The sequence below is a fragment of the Paramisgurnus dabryanus genome, chromosome 20 (assembly GCF_030506205.2).
Source record: "Paramisgurnus dabryanus chromosome 20, PD_genome_1.1, whole genome shotgun sequence".
Lineage (NCBI taxonomy): Eukaryota > Metazoa > Chordata > Actinopteri > Cypriniformes > Cobitidae > Paramisgurnus > Paramisgurnus dabryanus.
Window position 1 is genome coordinate 25,229,613 of NC_133356.1, and position 19,141 is coordinate 25,248,753.

General features: G+C 39.4%; 1 protein-coding gene across 6 annotated transcripts in view; it reads left to right on the forward strand.

Annotated features, from left to right (window-relative positions):
* Window positions 1-19,141, forward strand: part of gbf1 (golgi brefeldin A resistant guanine nucleotide exchange factor 1) — an 80,962-nt gene that overhangs the window by 52,715 nt on the left and 9,106 nt on the right. For 2 of the 6 annotated variants that reach the window (XM_065297282.2, XM_065297284.2), the window contains exons 8-32: window positions 268-322; window positions 1,648-1,683; window positions 2,204-2,348; window positions 2,453-2,667; window positions 4,240-4,408; window positions 4,492-4,703; window positions 4,789-4,887; window positions 4,992-5,186; window positions 5,379-5,571; window positions 5,657-5,788; window positions 5,912-6,000; window positions 7,004-7,206; window positions 8,483-8,606; window positions 9,271-9,396; window positions 13,590-13,672; window positions 13,942-14,178; window positions 14,583-14,676; window positions 14,767-14,943; window positions 15,099-15,163; window positions 15,518-15,635; window positions 15,724-15,795; window positions 17,004-17,098; window positions 17,189-17,342; window positions 17,652-17,877; window positions 18,346-18,494. In XM_065297282.2, coding sequence (XP_065153354.1) covers window positions 268-322; window positions 1,648-1,683; window positions 2,204-2,348; window positions 2,453-2,667; window positions 4,240-4,408; window positions 4,492-4,703; window positions 4,789-4,887; window positions 4,992-5,186; window positions 5,379-5,571; window positions 5,657-5,788; window positions 5,912-6,000; window positions 7,004-7,206; window positions 8,483-8,606; window positions 9,271-9,396; window positions 13,590-13,672; window positions 13,942-14,178; window positions 14,583-14,676; window positions 14,767-14,943; window positions 15,099-15,163; window positions 15,518-15,635; window positions 15,724-15,795; window positions 17,004-17,098; window positions 17,189-17,342; window positions 17,652-17,877; window positions 18,346-18,494 — 3,463 coding nt within the window. Of the gene's footprint in view, window positions 1-267; window positions 323-666; window positions 748-1,647; window positions 1,684-2,203; window positions 2,349-2,452; window positions 2,668-4,239; window positions 4,409-4,491; window positions 4,704-4,788; window positions 4,888-4,991; window positions 5,187-5,378; window positions 5,572-5,656; window positions 5,789-5,911; window positions 6,001-7,003; window positions 7,207-8,482; window positions 8,607-9,270; window positions 9,397-13,589; window positions 13,673-13,941; window positions 14,179-14,582; window positions 14,677-14,766; window positions 14,944-15,098; window positions 15,164-15,517; window positions 15,636-15,723; window positions 15,796-17,003; window positions 17,099-17,188; window positions 17,343-17,651; window positions 17,878-18,345; window positions 18,495-19,141 lie in introns of all 6 variants that reach the window. The other 4 variants (XM_065297285.2, XM_065297287.2, XM_065297286.2 and 1 more) reach the window with 3 other exon arrangements.

Here is a 19,141-nt window from a genome sequence, read left to right on the forward strand (position 1 = left end):
AGCGGCCGAAAACATCATCCATCTAATTCGGCTAATGAACCGGCAAGGCGGGTCAAAAGTCACGCCTTGGGAACAAAGTTGGTGGCCTCTCGGACATATTGCTTATCCAGTGGTGCTTTTCGAAAGTTTTTAATGCCATTATGTTGACCCAGCATTACATGCCCAGCTGGATCACTAGCGATGCAAAAATAGTGATGCACACATCACCTGTAATATGGTAATGTTATACGAAACATGTGCAAAGAACTCATATTTGTGTTTCTGCAGATTACCACAGTTCAAAGAAGAGGCCAAGAGTTATGTAGGAACTAACATGAAGAAGGTAAATATGAAATCAACCCAGATCTCCAAATCTTCCTCTTCTCCAGATCCTTTACACCTGTTTCCCCGCCTGCATTCCTCATTCATATACTTTGTATTACTTGGATGCCCCCATATCCGTAAATGATTATAATACCTGTGTGTGTGTCACCCATCAGATCAGGAGATTGAAATAGTATCTAGTCAGAGTTAACTGTGTTTTTTAACGATAGATAAGTAAGGGTTCTACATTTGGACCCCGGCTCCGCAATAATTCTGAAGGATTAACACTCCTCTCTTGTCTTCTCATACCTGATTGTTGTCGTCAAGTTCATCCTTTGCCCATTTGCCTGTTTTAACTCACAGATCCCAGGCTGTATTCTGGACACACAGGATTTTATTTATGCAGATCAGCCTAGAAACGCCAATCAGACGGGCTTAGAGAGGGTATCGAACATTTACTTGCATTAAAGCAGCGTTTTTATTGGGTTGCAGCAGCTAGTGCATTTAAATACGTATGGCTTTATGTTTGTATGCATGTTGGTGAGGACCACTTAGCAACTATGATGTTGTTGCGTTATCAGAGGAATGATTTGGATTCAGTGCAAGTTAACATTTGTTAAACAACATCTGTGGCATTGATAAATACAGACAATGAACTCCTTTTGTAATTTGCGTTTGAAGTAATGCAGTTATAATGCACACATCCAGGGGCAAGTATTGTTGAAAGGTTAGCTGTAATAACGGTGTATTGTGAAAAAAAATATTGAGGAAATGAATGTCAGTTTATTGCTAAAGTCCTACATGAAGAGTGATTGATGAACAATTTTACATATTTAAAATCCACTTTATGCAAATGAGTCGTATGAGATTAAACCACACGGGCACTTTTCATACAAGTACAGTTTTGTTAAATATAGTATTTTTTGAATGTCTCTCTTTTTTTAATTTCTCAAAGACCAGAAATCCTATTTGAATGCTTATTTGCATGCTCTGTTTGCTTATTTCTGGTCTGTTCGTCGAACCCATTCCCTATTCTTAGTTAGTCTCTACAATTAGTGTATGTTTGTTTGTAATGTCCTGTGTGTTGAGATGCCACCCCCTGTTTCCTGTTAGAGATGCATTGGGACTCTGCGTGTTGATGAATTAATGACAGTGAGGAGTATGTGTGTGTGCTGTCGTTTTCCCCATTGGAAATGCATGGACGTAGTCTTGGTATGCGTGTCATTTGCTCCCATGTGTTTACCCCGTGCATGGTGGTCTTGTATATGTGCTCCCACATCACGCGTCTCCGTCTAAGCTTGTGACACGATCACTAATCCTGGGGCCTGCCCCTTCTCTCCTGAGGCTTACAATATCTTATGGAAAAACAAACGAGTACAGGTAAGGAAGAAGAGACTTTAGACTTACTGTACACTTTGTTCAAGCCCCATGCTTTTGATCTGTCAGTGTTTTGACATTTTTGCCAGGTCCAGGATAAACTCTGTCATGTTCATGTTGGTATTTAATATCGGCATCTTATGTGTTCACATCCGTAACAATGGAATTGCTCGGGTAACAACGTACAAAATAGCAGTATTAGTAAAATAAATGCGATAATAAAAAAGTATGTAAACCGAATGTTGGCCTTACTTTAATGCAAAGTTTATGTACATTAAAACGGAGGTAACGGTGTGAAGCTCAAGCAGATTATGTAAATTAGAGCTGGATCTTTTTATGTATATCAACTAGCATACATACAAAACTAAGAGGGTTTCTGTGCACTAACACTTTGTATTTCTGAATCTGTTCGTGTGTTAGCATTTTTCTTGTTAACTTGATATTTCATCATATTTTATGTCTTGCTGTCCTGACTTTATGCAGTCAACTCAGAATTGAACAAGAATTCATGTTTGTTTTGAAGCTAAAGATGAGAGCCGGGGGAATGAGCGAGTCGTCCAAGTGGAAGAAGCAAAAGCGATCACCCCGACCCCCTCGTCACATGGTGCGCAGTGCTTCAGGGCAAATGGATCCAGCCCAGTCCAGTACTCTTACCAACAACCTCTCGGGTATATTGATATATCAAACAGAGCACAAGTTATCTAACTATTCACATCACACCGTGTATGGATTAAGTACAGGCAACTCATATCATCCCAATTTTCATCTGCAGGTGGAGTTCCATTCATAGAACAGCAGAGTGGAGTTTCCCTCGCTCTTCCAGGTCCAGACAGTGCAACTTCCTCTATCTCCAGCCCTACTGATAGTGGCATGGACGCTGACTCAAAAACCACCTCTAAGGAAGATCTCACAGACCTGGAGCAGAGCAGCTCAACGGCCACCACTCCTGTAACGCCTTCTGGAGAGTCAGGCCGACTAGAATCACAGGTAACCCGAAATCTCTTCTGTTGGCATTAGTTTGATCCACACTGAAGTTTATTTTGTAAAAAAACTGCCCACTTATGCAAATGAGCTACTGCTCTTCACTCCCTTACCAAAAGTAATGTGAGCACGTTCAGTTAAAATAGATTTGATTCCTGTTAACTCATTCCCCACCAGCCTTTTTTAAAAAAGTTGCCTGCCAGAATTTTTTGTGATTTTTACAAGAAATGTTTTAACAAAATGCCTCCCAGGAAAATTTTCTTCTATTAATATAGAAACATACAATATATCAAATAAATGACCCTCTGCTTTCAAACAAATAAACAAGCAAAATTAAAAAAAAAACTTTATGTGTAGGTTTCTTCAAAAACACAAAATTTTAAGCAAAAAGCTGAAATAATTGCATTTTTGTAAAGGACCTTTTTTAGAGATCAGATTCAGAACGATGATCAAAACATACACTGAGTTTACAATGTTGTTGAATTAGTTGATGCTTCAGTTTTTTATAAATTGGGTAAGAGCTCAACTAGCTGAATTATAGATTACTGTAAAACTCATCAGGAAAGTGTCATTGGCAGGGAAACGTTTTCTCTTAATTGACGAAATAACTCGTCAATGGGAGGGAAAGAGTTAATACAGTCTGAGACAATAGTATCTCACTATTGAGATATGGTGGAGAGCGTACAACTCGCTGAGGGCGAAAATTATGTGAGCGCAGAACTGTCAGTAAGTGGCCATAGGTGGCGCTTTATCAGTGTGATGTCACATTAACAATAAAATCAAAACAGCATGTCTAATGAGACTGCCTTCGTTTAGTGGAGAAAGAAACAATGTGTGGATTTTTATGTCCAAACACCTTGTAAAAGTGGATGTTGCATAATAGGTTGTCTAAAACTGCACAGAAAACGCATCCGTCTGTTGGTTCTTGTTTCATGACCTGCGGTGTGATTGCGGCATTCTAAAAAGTTTAAATGTTTTTAACTCGATGCGGTGCAGACGCGACTGAAAAAAAAAACACATTTTGCGTCTAAAACCGCACGGTATGCATGCTCATAATAGAATGTAACTCGTTAAAAAACGCATCAAGTTAAAAACATTTCAACTTTTTAGAATGCTGCAAGCACACCGCAGGTCATGTGACAACGAACCAACAGACAGTTGCGTTTTCCGCGCGGTTTTAGACGTGAAATTTGAACCGCCCCTTAAAGGGCACCTATTATGCAACATCCACTTTTACAAGATGTTTGGACATAAAAATCCACCCATTGTGTCTACATTTGAAATAACAAACTTGAGCGCGCAAATGACGTGAAATGACTCCCCTAACAGTTTTGTTTCCTGGAATACCTTGTTCTTGTACCCTACTGCTAAAAATTGTGTTGAACTGAATGAACTTGAATCTGATTGCAGTTTATTTTAAAAAAAAGCTTTTTCCATATTTTTTTGAGAAATCCTCCACAAAGTTGAGTATATGCCATCTGGGGCCCAGACTAGGTTACTTCTTACATCTTGCCTCAGAACCGCTGCTTCTCATGACAGATTGTGGTTGTGATGGTTGGTGTTGTGTTGTATCATCAGTCTGAGGCCAGGGGAGTCGAGCATGCCCAGTCGGCATCAGTGGAATCCATTCCTGAAGTCCTGGAAGACCGAGACTTGCTGGCTGACCAGTCAGATTCGGCATCCATCCATGATATGGATTACGTAAACCCTAGAGGAGTGCGCTTCATGCAGTCCACCCAGAGAGAAGGTAGGAGAACTTCTGCGAATAGATATGAAAGCAGTTATTGTTCATGCTGGCTGGAAAGTCATTGTAAATGTATGTTTCTCCAGGTGCTGCTCTAGTCCCGTACGGACTTCCGTGTCTGAGAGAGCTCTTCCGGTTCCTCATCTCTCTCACTAACCCACATGACCGGCATAACTCGGATGTGATGATGCACATGGGCTTGCAGCTGTTGAACGTGGCCCTAGAAGCTGCTCACATTGCACCCTATCAGTCACTCCTCTGTCTGGTCAAAGATGAGCTCTGTAGGCACCTAATACAGGTGAATGCTCACAGTGTTTGAAATGTGGTGTTGTTCTCTGGTTATCTTTGTGACTGTAGTAAACATTTTCTGTTTTCCTCTGCAGTTGTTAAACATAGATAGAATGAATCTGTACACCGCCTCCATACGCGTTTGCTTTCTTATATTCGAAAGCATGAGGGAGCATCTGAAGTTTCAGCTTGAGGTATGTGATTGATTGAATCGCGTCGTGATGTTTGCGGTAAGACGTACACCATACATTCATCCATCATCCCAGAATCAGAAAGTCATTCTTTGTACCTCTCATAGATGTACCTGAAGAAGCTGATGGACATTATTACCTCAGAAAACCCTAAAATGCCCTACGAAATGAAGGAGATGGCCCTTGAGGCTGTCGTACAGCTCTGGAGAATCCCCAGCTTTGTTACAGAGCTCTATATAAATTATGACTGTGATTTTTACTGCTCCAACCTGTTTGAGGACCTCACCAAACTTCTTTCCAAGGTGAGCCACCCCAACCAGATGCAAAGTAAAATGTAAAATGCAAGTGATGATATGCGATTTGAACACATCTAACATGCTTTGGCATCTTGGTGACCGTATGATAGACACTGTAGATGCATATATGTCATAAGGGACAACATGATATAAAAAAGATTATTCTGATTATGTTATGTTTATGTATTGTGTTTGCAGAACGCCTTCCCAGTGTCTGGGCAGCTCTATACAACCCATCTCCTGTCTCTTGAAGCCCTGTTGACTGTGATTGACAGCACAGAGGCTCACTGTCAGGCCAAAGTGCTAAACAGTGATGCACAGCAGGACCAATCAGAATCAACGACAGGAGAAGCCAACGGTTCGGTTAACACACTCACAGATTCAACCACAGGTGGGCAGAGTCGAAGGATGAACTTCAGCTAAATTGTTGTGTTTAACCAACATAATTGTTTAACTATTTGGCTTATTGCATACAGAGGCTGGCAAATCCATACCCAATGGGCAGAATAGTGTGGTATCAGAGGCCAACTCTGGTCCTCCAACCAGTGGTCATCTGATGGCAGAGAAGATGAGATTAGGTAGACAGGACCAGGAAGAGTCTGACTCAGGTACTTGACTGGTGTTTTGCCTGTGAAATGCAACAAACAAATAACACAACAAATAAGAGTCATTGGCTTGCAGCGAACCTCATAGAAATTTGAGTAACCAAATGCTTCATTGTCATAATCCAGCAGAGAAGAAAAGCCCTACAAAGCCACAACGTTTTACCAGCTGTCTGCCAGGTTCTCAGGAACTTTTAGAGATCAAGAACAAGAAGAAGGTGCTTGTGCTTTTTTAAATCTCTAATGTTTATAAGTTATGTATAAAGTTTTTCTTGACATTATATGGGTGATTCTCACGAAAACTGTTTTAAAAATGTCAAGCATGAAAATATAAAAATTGCTTAAATTTACTTTTTTTCCCACCAGACATTGAAAAACAAAGTCTGGAGTAAATGGGAACATTAATTTAAACACGTTTACTTATCATTTAACACTTTTTGTAACATAATTTAAAAAATTAGTCATTACCGCAACAGTCAGAAAACATCAACACTGACATATTTTCAAAATGACATGACAAACCTGAAAGAACATAATTTGGAGATTCTGCACATGCATTTAAAATCAAAGTATTATGCTTCTATTAATTAAATTAACATTTAATAAGCATCTGTTGCGGTAATGATAATCAAAATGTCGTGTAAGCATTCTGACAAGACAATATTTCAAATTAACTGTAAAAAATGATCTTACCTGGTAGCCATATTGAAGTAACTGGTCCATGTGCTTGGTCACTCAAAATCAAACTTTATTAAAATTCTGTATGTGTGCTTAAACTGTTCTCAAAAAGTGTTGCGGAGGATGAGAACATCAGGCATGGACACATCATTTTCCTAATTTTTCTTCATTATTATTATACATGAATATTCAGTAAATATTTTTTCTGTCATCTAAAGTAGTCTAGCAAAACATCCATTTATTTTTTTCTAAATATTTTTGAGTTAATTTGATTAAATTACAACATAACGCATGTTCAAACACAGCCGGACATATTGCGGTAATGAGAATTTCAGCAGAAAATGAGATAAAATTGACAAATTATAAATTCTTCACACATTGTGCAAGGTAGAACACAGTATTGTGTTAATTCTGATGCTTTTTAATATTACTATATTACACATTTTATAGCTTCATATAAATCATTAATGCCGTGTTGTTTCAATGGTTTCGTGAGAATCACCCATATATGTATATAAATGTTTGCTTTTTTGTATGTTGAAGCTTCTCATCGCCGGTACGGAGCAGTTCAATCAGTCTCCAAAGAAAGGCATTCAGTTCCTCCAGGAGAAAGGCCTGCTCAGCAGTCCAATGGACAATAATGAGGTGGCCCAGTGGCTGAAAGAAAATCCCCGTCTGGACAAGAAGATGATCGGAGAGTTCATAAGCGACCGCAGAAACACAGACCTGCTGGACAGTTTTGTCAAGTAAAACTCTTTATGCCATTTTTTTCTGGGTTTAAGGGTTGGGTCACCTGCCATCTAGCCGACTTGAAACATCTTAATAATGGTAGAGGATGCTCCTCTCAAATGTTGTGAAATGTTGTCACTCCACACTTGCGGGTCTGTCACATTCACCGACTGGAAACAGAAGAAGATTGAGCTGCGACACTCATGTAGGTGATACGAGCTTCAAACTGGTTCACAAAATTTACCCCCATCCATCTTCTATTTATATCCTATCATCACTTCACCATGACTTTAAATAATAGTGGTCAAAAGGCTGAAAATAAATTAAAAGGATGCAGTCTATTATTTGACTGCATTTGACATTTTGGCTGTTAGGGTTCGTGCTTGCAGTAAGGGCCTACAATCCCACCTCTCCAACAACTTTTGAAGAAGATCAAAGTAATTACTGATACTAGTTAGTAGTTTACATTTTCCAATTATGCAATTTGGGCTAACATGGGTTAAAACCAGAAAAATCTGTTAGGAGGCAGATTGTGTACAGTAGCTTGGCCACATATGTCAAGGTGTTTAAAGTCAAGAATAGTGTGCTGTTAGCAGGGTTTCCACAGGTCCTTGAAATCGTTGAAAGTTTGTGAAAAGAAGTTTTCTGGAAAAAATCTATATTATTCCCTGTGTAGTGTAGGATAATATCATAAAAATAGACTTTTTAAGCACACGTGCTTAACTGTTTGCTTTGAATGCTTATATCTTCTTTATGCGAATGTTGATTCATACCAAAATGCTTTTTTGCATAGTTGTGTTTGACAAATGAAAACTTCTCTGGTTAAAAATGTAACTGTTGTTCCCTGAGAAGGGAACGAGACGCTGTGTCTCCCTTGCCATACTTCCTGCGTCCCGTCGTCTTTGGCAATATTTCAGATAGCTATATAATTCCTGTCTGTCACGTCACACTGTCTTTGTTGTTAAGCCTCAACATTGGTTGAATTTGATAAAAACATTTAGACGCACTTACGTGCGGAGGCGTTTCCAAAGTGTCACCGCAGTGACGCAGCGAGAGTTCCCTCAAAAGGGAACTGTAATAATGTATCTTTAAGGTAACACAATGTAACCTTGCTTTCACTTGAAATGTGTCCCCACAGTTAGTCCTTGAATTTGAGGGTATTTGACCTGCAAAGTCCTTGAAAGGTCCTTGAATTTTAAGAATTTGAACCATGTGTTAGCATTAAAAGTATTATTCTAATCATTTAACCATAAAGTTATTTGACATCTGTCCTCATCTCTCTCCAATCCACAGCACGTTCACCTTCCAAGGACTGCGCATAGACGAAGCTCTCCGCTTGTATCTGGAGGCATTCCGTCTTCCCGGCGAAGCACCCGTCATTCATCGTCTCCTGGAAACCTTCACGGACAACTGGCACGTAAGTCAGCTGCAAGCCGTGTAAAAACACAAACGCGCCCTCGTATCGGCAGGGAAGTGTATATACAGCGGGTCTGGAACAGACATATATACCCTTGAAATAGGTTGTAGGCTAGCCGCTGTCACACAGACACGGTTCTTCCATTACCGCAATCCTGGTCAGCAACTGGCCCCATCATCGGGTAATTATGGACAGTGGAACAGCGTTTCACTGGAGATCAAGGACAGGGTCTTTAGTCACGCAGGTAATCAGGGTAGAGGAAAATGCTTCGGTGGGAAGTGAGACATACTCTATCCATGCACCGCAGAAAGCGTCTCGAGGACATTTCGAACATGCTCACTACGTGTGAACTAAAGGCAGCTCTTCGCGAGTGACCTGGAAAGTATGCCTAGTAATTTCTTTTCTTAGTCTCCATTCTCAGTCGCTTTAAATGAGCTCATGGGTAGATACAGGGGTTGCACCCTGCCGATGCAGCAATGTATCAAACCTGGAATAGATTCAGTTTCTGACATTTACACTAGGAAGAAACCCCAGAGGAATTACAGTGCCCTTTCATATTTTTCTCGAGGTAAATGGTCGTTTAAAGCGAATCTGTAAAGATGAGCGTACATGATCGTGTTCTTGTGGCCTCCGATGATTGTGTGAACTTGTCTCTTGTGTGCAGAAAGTGAACGGTAATCCCTTCCTGACCAACGATGCTGGCTTCGCTCTGGCTTACGCAGTCATCATGCTAAACACAGACCAGCACAACCATAATGTTCGTAAGCAGAACATCCCTATGACTGTAGAGGTAAGTTAAGGTCTCACATGTTTAGGGTCTCACACGCACGCAGTCTATGAGAGATCAGTTTCACCTCTGTGACCTAACACTATGAGATAAGTGTATTACATGTTATGTGTATTATGAAACCACCGGTCCAGATGTTGACACACATTCAGGTTGCTGTTATGCAGCCAGACCTATTAGCTTCGGTTGAGTAAAGATTTAAGCACAGGTACTGTATAAAAAACAAAGATGTCACGCTGGGAAATCTTGTATGAACAAAAACACAAATGCTGGTTTGACTTGAAGTGTCTGCAGTATGATTGGATAGTTTTTGCGCAAAAAGTGAACGAACCTTCAAAGGTTTCAGATCAGCAGTTAAAGGATAATTCCGGTATTTAACACTTTGAGTCTCATTTCTGGTTTGTTTTGGATGAACTACAGTGATGGACACTGAAATTTTGAAAATGGGTCGTGTCTTGACTTTTTGACTCGTTTAGAAGCGTCTCTTGACTGCTTCAGAATGGAAGTCAATGACCATCCACAAACATGTCATTAAAACAACACTTAACGTTCATTTTCAAAACTCACAGAGTGGTTCGTGGTGTTCGTTGATTATTTAAAAACAAGTTGTGTAGCGAAATACAGTTTCTGTTGTGTTTTATTTGGAATTTTGTAAAATTCCATCGACTTCTCTTGGAAGACTCATTGCTCGCTTATATATCACTCCGCGGCCGGGAAATAGAAAAAGGTCTGTTTACATGTGGTTGTAGTTTTTTTCGCTCAGTTTCTCTCAGAAGAAATTTTTCCCATATTTGATGGCTCAGTGACCAGCTTTAGTCTATACGTCAGTATATACGCGGTTGTGAGGTATCTGAAAAAATAGTTCCACTATAGCAAATAACACGGATTGAAATCATACATTGCGCCAATATATTTGTTTTTAATCATCAACGAACACCACAAACCACTCAGTGAGTAGTACAGTTTTGAAAATGAACGTTAAGTGTTGTTTTAATGACATGTTTGTGGATGGTCATTGACTTCCATTCTGAAGCAGTCAAGAGACGCTTCTAAACGAGTCAAAAACTCAAGACACGACCCATTGTCAAAATTTCTGTGTCCGTCACTGTAGTTCATACAAAACAAACCAGAAATGAGACTCAAAGTGTTAAATACCGGAATTATCCTTTAATGAGAAATGAAAACGACTGCTGACTATTTATACAAGCTGTTTTATTTTGGATTGTGTCACCCACATTTTGAAATCACATGACCATCTTCGTAACCCTCCTTTACTGGACTCTCTCACTAGCAAAATAAATGAATCATGGCAGACTGTAAACTGGGTATTTTTGCAATAGCATCAGTGTTTTGCTGGTACATGATTCATACACAATGGTCAGCAGCACAACAGAAATTTATGTATCCATGTCTTGCATGTGTCCTTTCTATTTTTGTTATTTGTTATCTTGCAAACATAATGTGTTTTATGTGTGTTACACTTCTCACAAAAACGGTCTTGGTCATATTTCACACTTAAAAGAAATAGGATATTATATGAAAGGAAATTTGCTAGACAATTTTTTTACATTCTGCAAACATTCCCCTAAAATGAAAATGAAAGAAATGAAAGCGATTTGGTGAAAATGTTTTATTCATATTACTGTAAAAAAAATATATATTTTAACTCTTTCTCCGGCAGCGTTTTAAAAAAAGTTTCCAGCCAGTGCCAGCATTTTCACAAAAGTTTAATGCCTTCCAGAAAATGTTCCTCTTATAATATTAGACCTACTATATATCAAATGAAAAAACAGACCATCTGCTTTGCTTTAAAAAAAAAAGTTTCATCCTACCTTCATTGGTTCTCTTTTTATCAAGTCTCAAATATCGGTAGGTTTCTTCAAAAATAAAAATTTTTGAGCAAAAAGCTGAGATAATTTCATTTTTGTGAAGGACTTTTGATAGAGATCAGATTCAGAGTGATCATACACGGACATACCAGCTGTTTGCCCTAGGGCGATACTTTCAGGTTTTATAAGTTGTGGAAGAGCGCTACTTGAGGATAATAACGGTATTGTGGAAAGCCAGAAATACTCGTCATTGGCAGGGAAGCATTTTCTCTTAAAGGTGACATAGAATGATTGAACGGGGTATTTATCCTTGTTCTGTGATGTGACATGTAGACAAAAAAAATTTAGTTTGGGTCTGTAATGCCTTAGAAGCTTCCTAAAAACCCCTCTCAGATAGCTCTATTAAGGTGGGGGATTTTAAACAAGTGGTTTTGCGCCTAATTGGCTCCCCCTACTGTCTTAACTTGCAATCTCATTACGGATTGGCTGACTTTGCTGGCACTCAAAAAATGTGGCCAATTATTTTAAAGTAGAGGGGCAGTGAGATGCCTGTGATGTCATAAGCATCAGTTTTTCAGCCGTTTTCTGGCTGACATTTCTAAAAGAGGAATTTCTATGAGACTGAGATGTTTAGGATGTCTAGCACTTTTTGTATGTTCGTGAATGTGGGTAGACTACCATTATTCAACAAAGACAAGGTAAAAATCGTTTTTCATTCTCTGTCCCCTTTAATTGACGATTTAACTCTAATATGTTGCATTTGGTATAGCATTGCATTATCTGCTTAACGGTCATGGGTTTGATTTCAGGGAACAAATATACTAATGTGTAGCTTAAATGCACTATAAATCACTTTGGATTAAATAGTCTGTCAAAGGCATAAATCTAAATATAATGTAATTTTTTTTATTAATACATAGTTTTTATAGTGACGTAAAAAACTTTAAAATTACAGTTTATTATGTTTTTATAAGGAGCGTTGTTACAGCATGATATCTAAGGAATAATTGATGACGAGCCTTTGAATTGTTTGAAAATAATGCACACCCAAGGTGGTAAGGTCTTTATTTTTTATTATATATGTGGGTGTGTTTTCCTCCCCCGAAATAGGTTCCGGTCTGTTCCGCCCCAATTTAGACCATTGGACTAATGTTCAGTGTCTGTTGAATTCCAACAAAAGCAAACCTCACGAGCGACCCAACAGCAATGTAAAAGACTGAGTGGATACTATGACACATTAAAGATGTGATTAAAAATCAGGGTTATTCCATAAAATTAATATTTCAGAAATATTCCTAAAACAAATGTAAAAACATAAGCATTTTGTTATTGAGTAATGAATTTGAACTTGTTTTCTGCAGTATTCAAAATCTGAAAACGCTTTATCTTTTTGTTATTTGGACCATGCTTTTCCCATTTAAATTTTTAGTAAATAAATGCAAAAAAAACCCATGATTTTTATTTATTGAAACTTGGCAGAAATGTTGTCGGTATTTGGTAAAAAACCCCCTATAAATAGTACATTTAGAAAAACTGAAAATTATATTCTAGTATTCTCTTAATTCCTTTGGTCCTCATAAGGCTTAATTTTCTCCCTATAATAGTAATATTTATTCACTATAAGAAAATTGGTATAATAGTTTTTCAAATGGCTAAATAGTATTAATTTTCCTTACTGTGGTGTGAAATGATCTGGGCATGTTTTGGTGCTAGGTTCACTATTACATATACAAACGAGCCACAGTCGGCATCTTCTTTTAGCTATCTTCCACAGACGCCCCAGGTTTTCCACACACTAGCATTAGCTCCATTTAAACACATCATCACGCAAACCGTGCCGCGTTGTAAACGAATACAGAGAGCAGCGAGGACGGCAATCAGCAGGTATTCAGCCGCGGCACAGAGGGGATAAATGGCGACAGAGTGAAAGTCGAGCGGCCTTTTGGCAGACGGCTTGTCCAGCTGTCTTTTCTCTGCGTCTGCCTGCATGTGTGCGTCTGCCCCTGGCCGTGGAAAATGCGGGCCCTCCCTATGTTTACTCTTGTTTATTTCTCCTTCTGTTCATCTCGGTCTCGAGGGGAGCTCGAGTTTCCTTTGCTTTACCTGCCATTAAGAAAGTATGCAGTAAAACAGTGGCCTAACGCCATCACTCAGCAGCAGACGTCTGTGTGTTTATTTGAGCTGAGCTTGGCCTTAGACCAGCCCGCTTAACACTAACACCTATTAAGTGACACCGGCGGTAATAAACCGAGACCAATTATTGGATTTGAAAGGCGATAGTTTGAGGATGTCGCAGTAATTGATTGGAATGAAGGCATTTTAATCAGTTTCCTCCTGCTGTTTGTTTGTTTTTTTCTGTTTGTACAGCAATTCAAGAAGAATCTGAAAGGCGTGAACGGAGGGAATGACTTTGATCAAGACATGCTGGAAGACATCTACAATGCCATCAAGTTAGTTCAAGCTTTAAGAGAAAGTTCACCCCAAAATTATAATTGTCATCATTGGTGAACTATGCCTTTAAATATATATCTGTTTATGAGGTCTTTTTGAACTACTAGATTAAATCTAAAGACTAGACCACCAGGAAAACCCCTTATTGTTGAGCTCTTGTATTTATTAACGCTATCATCACCCATAGCGCTTGTGTTGTATAGTGCATGGCTCTTATTAAAGATATACACAGTGGGATCAGCTGAGATAAATGTTTGTTGTCCTGCAGGAATGAGGAGATTGTGATGCCCGATGAGCAGACGGGACTGGTAAAGGAAAACTATGTGTGGAGTGTTCTGCTGCACAGAGGGACATCACCCGAAGGGCTCTTCCTCCATGTGCCAGATAGCAGTTACGATCGTGACCTCTTCACCATGACTTGGGGACCCACTATTGCCGCCCTCTCCTATGTTTTTGACAAGAGTCTGGATGACACAATCATTCAGAAGGCCATTGCTGGGTTTAGGTAAGATCCTGAAAGATTAGGAAATATCTGGTGCATTGTTAGAAAAAAACAATATTTGGCTGTGCATGGAACCAAAACTAGTTTCTTGCTGCAGTTATCCTTTACCAATGAACGAACAAACATCATTTTTGTGTAAAGGTATTTTTAGACTGTTTTCTAAGCCACCATAATGTCATGGTTTAGAAAAATGTATGACTTCTGAGATAACCAAGCTCATATACAATGCTTATTTTAAGTAATGCATATTTTTTATTTGATCAAAATTACATTTTGGGTGTTTCAAAAGGAGCCTTTAAACCATAATGTTGACCTCATCCCAGAATTTGTGTATTTAATGATAGTCACACATTTTCTATGATTTAAATGCTTGTGAGATGATATTATAATCTTCTGCTCTCTTATAGGAAATGCGCCATGATATCTGCACACTACGGCTTCAGCGATGTTTTTGACAACTTAATCATTTCACTCTGCAAGTTCACTACGCTCAGCTCCGAGGTAAAACCTGAGCTACCCTAACCAGATGTCTTCAGTACACAACGGTAATGTTAATACGGGACTGATTGGGCTTTGTGTTTGTGCGTTTAGTCTGTAGAGAACCTGCCGACCGTGTTTGGCAGTAACAGGAAGGCTCAAATCGCTGCCAAAACTGTGTTCAGTCTGGCCCATCGTCACGGTGACATCTTACGAGAGGGATGGAAGAACATCATGGACTCCATGTTGCAACTCTTCAGGGCCGAGCTGTTACCCAAGTCCATGGTCGAGGTGAGATTTGAGTGTTGACGTGCAGTACTAACATACTACTATAATTTCGTAAGAGAAACTGAATGCATATTCTGCTGATGGGTATGGTCAAGCTGTCCAGTCTACATAGATCATGCAACACTGCCACCTACTGACATAATCTTTGTCATTTAAAGGTTGAGGACTTTGTGGACCCGAATGAGAAGATTTCTTTACAGCGTGAAGAAACGCCATCAAACAGGTAGCTTATTGAAAGCAGGCTGAGTTACAAAAACACAATTTTACAAATGTTTATATTGGACGAATTATTGAGGTTACGCAATAGCCAAGCATGCTTTTACAGTAAGTGATGACATTGAACATCACTTGCGGCTAAGGATTTGTTAGCCAGTATATTTTGTAATGTTTGTTTATATTATCCTACACAGTCAGTGTAGGGATTTATTTTAGTACACACATTAAACACACATTCTCACACTTTTGTAACATGAATGTTGTTATGAAATGTGTAGTATCAAAATACCAGTTTGAAAGGGCTGTTTGTTTGTAATAATAGAAATTCATCTTTCGATTTTTGTATTTTTGTTACTCTAAGGGGTGAGTCCGCCGTATTGAGCTTTGTGAGCTGGTTAACGTTAAGTGAGCAGTCTGGAAACAGAGGCCCATCCACTGAAAACCAAGAAGCCAAACAAGCTGCTATCCTCTGCATAAAGGTGCATATCACACAATTGCTTTATCACTCATTCAGAGATCTGTGAACAAAATGAGGACATTCTCTAAAGTTTTTTTTCTCAATCTCAGCAATGTGACCCAGAGAAACTGATCACAGAAAGCAAGTTCCTGCAGCTGGAGTCTTTACAGGAGCTCATGAAGGTGAGGTGGACCTTTTGACCAAAACTGGGTGTATACACAGAAAAAAAAGTTTATTATAAGATTTGAGCTTTCCTTTAACACAACTGGTAGATCATAGTTGGTTCGAATGAGAGTAAAGGCCTTATCTCAACCAAAGCATTTAAACATGGTACTTCTGTTCGTTGTACAAGGCGACGGTTGGTTGGTGTGGTGCTTGTCCCGCTCTCCTCCACTGTGATTGGATAGCTATGTGAAAAGTGACATTAGACGTGTTTCCATTACCCTTCAAATTGCACAATTTGAAAATGCGCCTAATGGAAAGGTTTTTGAGACGCATATGTCCATCGTTTTTCAGACAAACACATTTTCAGATATTTTAGAAAATGTTTTAGATCTTTTAGTTAATTAAATGTGAAGTTACGGGGTCCACGTCCTTCAAGTCCAAAAAAATTCTTGGCGAAGCGGAAATAAATGAAACACTCAGCCGAAGGTCGAAAACCGAACAACTGAAAGTTTTTTTTTTTCCTTATTATTTTGCCAATTTTATCACTATTGAATTAGTCACATTTTCAGAAATTCCTTTTTACTAATATTTATTTCACATTATTTAACAGTAAACATTTTTTAACATTCCAGCACACATTATAGGGTCTTTTTACACCGGGTCACTTCTCTGATTGGAAAACTGTTAAAATTGTTAAAACTCTTCCATTTACATTCGGCCACATAAATGAGTCTTGGTTTAACGGATATTAATCCAATCTTCTATTTTATTGCACAAAATGCAATTACATATTCATTACTCCAACTTAAGAAACTTGTAACGACGCTTAGCCCGGGGTTTCGCGTACACCGTTTTTAAGTGTACACGAACGTACACCCACGGTCGAACGCACAGCCTTTACATTTCACTTTTGCGACAATAGGCAGCACTTATGTTGAGCAGTGGACGCGCGTGTGCTTGTTCAGTCAGGGTCAAGAGGGAGAGTGAGAGATGGCGAAAGATTGACAGGAGCATAACAGAGGAAAAAGCTCTTAACAAGGCGCTTCTAACAAAAAAATGCTTGATTTGAAATGATAAATTAAACTTGTAATGTTGCTGCATTTATGAAGCGTGAGTGCTATGCATGCTATGCCGGCCATAGAAAAAAACAGTGCACACAGGGAATAAATGCCTGTTGGGAGCAAGGGAGTAACCTGTGTTTGAATATATTTTGTTTTTATTGTAGGCTCTCATCTCTGTGACCCCTGATGAGGAAACGTATGATGAAGAAGATGCTGCTTTCTGTCTAGAGATGCTTTTGCGTATCATTCTTGAAAACAGGTAGTGCACGTACATCAATTTAACATTAAAGAGTCACTGGAGAAAGAGCAAGATGGTCTGTGATATAAAGGCACAACTGTGTGTTTACAGGGATAGGGTATCGTGTGTATGGCAGACGGTACGGGATCACTTATATCAGCTGTGTGTCCACGCTAATGAGAGCTGCTTCCTGGTGGAGAGAGCTGTCGTGGGATTGCTCAGACTTGCGATACGTTTGCTGCGCAGAGAGGACATCGGCTCACAGGTACGATGCGCATGCAAACTCTCACTACCTGTTATAATGTTACAAAATGGCCGCCAAGTAGCTGTACAGTTTTAAAAATATCTTCCCTAACACCTCAATGTGTGTTGCACTAATTCCAGAGAGCTCTGGATAGAAATGAACCCGAGTGTGTGCAGGATAGGAGATGGGTTTTAAGAACTGGGACATCTGTGCTACTATTCACAATTAACCAAATTAGACCACAGACATACGAGACACACACAGAGAAAGTCAAAATCAGGCAGTTGCTTTTGACCTTTAGACAGTATTTGTCCCATTGTCTATATGCAGGTTCTTCTGTCTCTTCGCCTGCTGTTGATGATGAAGCCTCACGTTCTGTCCAGAGTCTGTAGAGAGGTCGCCTACGGCTTACACGAGTTACTTAAAACCAACGCTGCCAACATACATTGTACTGACGACTGGTACACGCTCTTTTCCCTTCTGGAATGCATCGGGACTGGGGTCAAACCTCCGGCTGCTTTGCAGGTTGCCAACAGCAGCCCAGACAACGACACGGGTGAGTTAATCATCCCACATGCTTTCAGCCATAGGATCTGTAATGCAACTTCAGATACAGCAGACCGTGACGTGAAGATCATTTCCGGATGACTATTTACATAGTGGCTTATCTAGTATAATCCTCCGGCCCATTGTCGAATTTAGGACAAAGCAAGCAGACACTGCTGCTAAATAGGCATTATTCACTGATTACAAAACGTCCTGTACCACCTTCAGAACCACCATCAGCATCTTTTATATCACCAGGAAGTATACAAAAAGTTGGATAACCGATCACACCAGATCATTTATAGCCATTGCCTCATGGGATACTCTAGAAATTTAATATAATTTTAATATCAGAATATCTCTCTTTATGTGCTTTTACACAAAGGTCCAAAGTAAGTGGTTAGCTGTATTAGTAAATCTTTTTCACCATGTTAACTGGCACGGTGTAAACACAAACTATTGTATGATTTTTCTCCAGGTGCTCAGTCAGACAGTGAGCTAAGCTCATATCACCACAGTGAAGTCAGTCTTGACCGAGGCTACACGTCTGACTCCGAAGTTTACACCGAGCATGGCAAGTCCAGATTACCTCGTTCGGCTACAGATGTCGATGTGGGGTGGCTTGTGGTAAGTGTTCACGAAACACATTTTGCCTCTAATTGAACCGGTTACTTTCGGTTTGTCAACTCCCGTCATGACCGCATATATTCGGTTTGGCGTAAGCGTTTGCTCAATAGGTGCAATGATACCAGTAAGAGACTGTTTACATAGAGAAAAAGCCATCCGCAGGATAAACATAACCAGAAATTAATTTGCCTACAACAGGTGCTCCACCTCAAAGAAAAAGGCAGATTTAAAGATTTACACATTTTTATTGGAGCGTTAAAGGCGGAGTCCACGATGTTTGAAAAACGGTTTGGAAAAGAAGACGGGCCGACTACCAAAACACACTTATAGCCAATCAAATCAAATCAAATGCCGGGTTGCGTATGTGTGGGGCGGGTCTATCAACAGAAGGTCCAGATTTTATTGGGGTAGGGGCGTGTTTGTTTAGGTGATTTCAAATATCAACATTGGCTTTCAAACATCATGGACTCCGCCTTTAAGTGTTAATCTTTCATTGTTAGTGGATTACTGTAAACACACATAGTTTTTTGATTACTGTTTTTACAGATTTACCTATTTTTACTAATGTGATCGGTAATTAAGCAAATCACAGCTGCTGTTGACAGATTTTTTTTAACCCAAACATTTCTATATTTATAGTAGGGTTA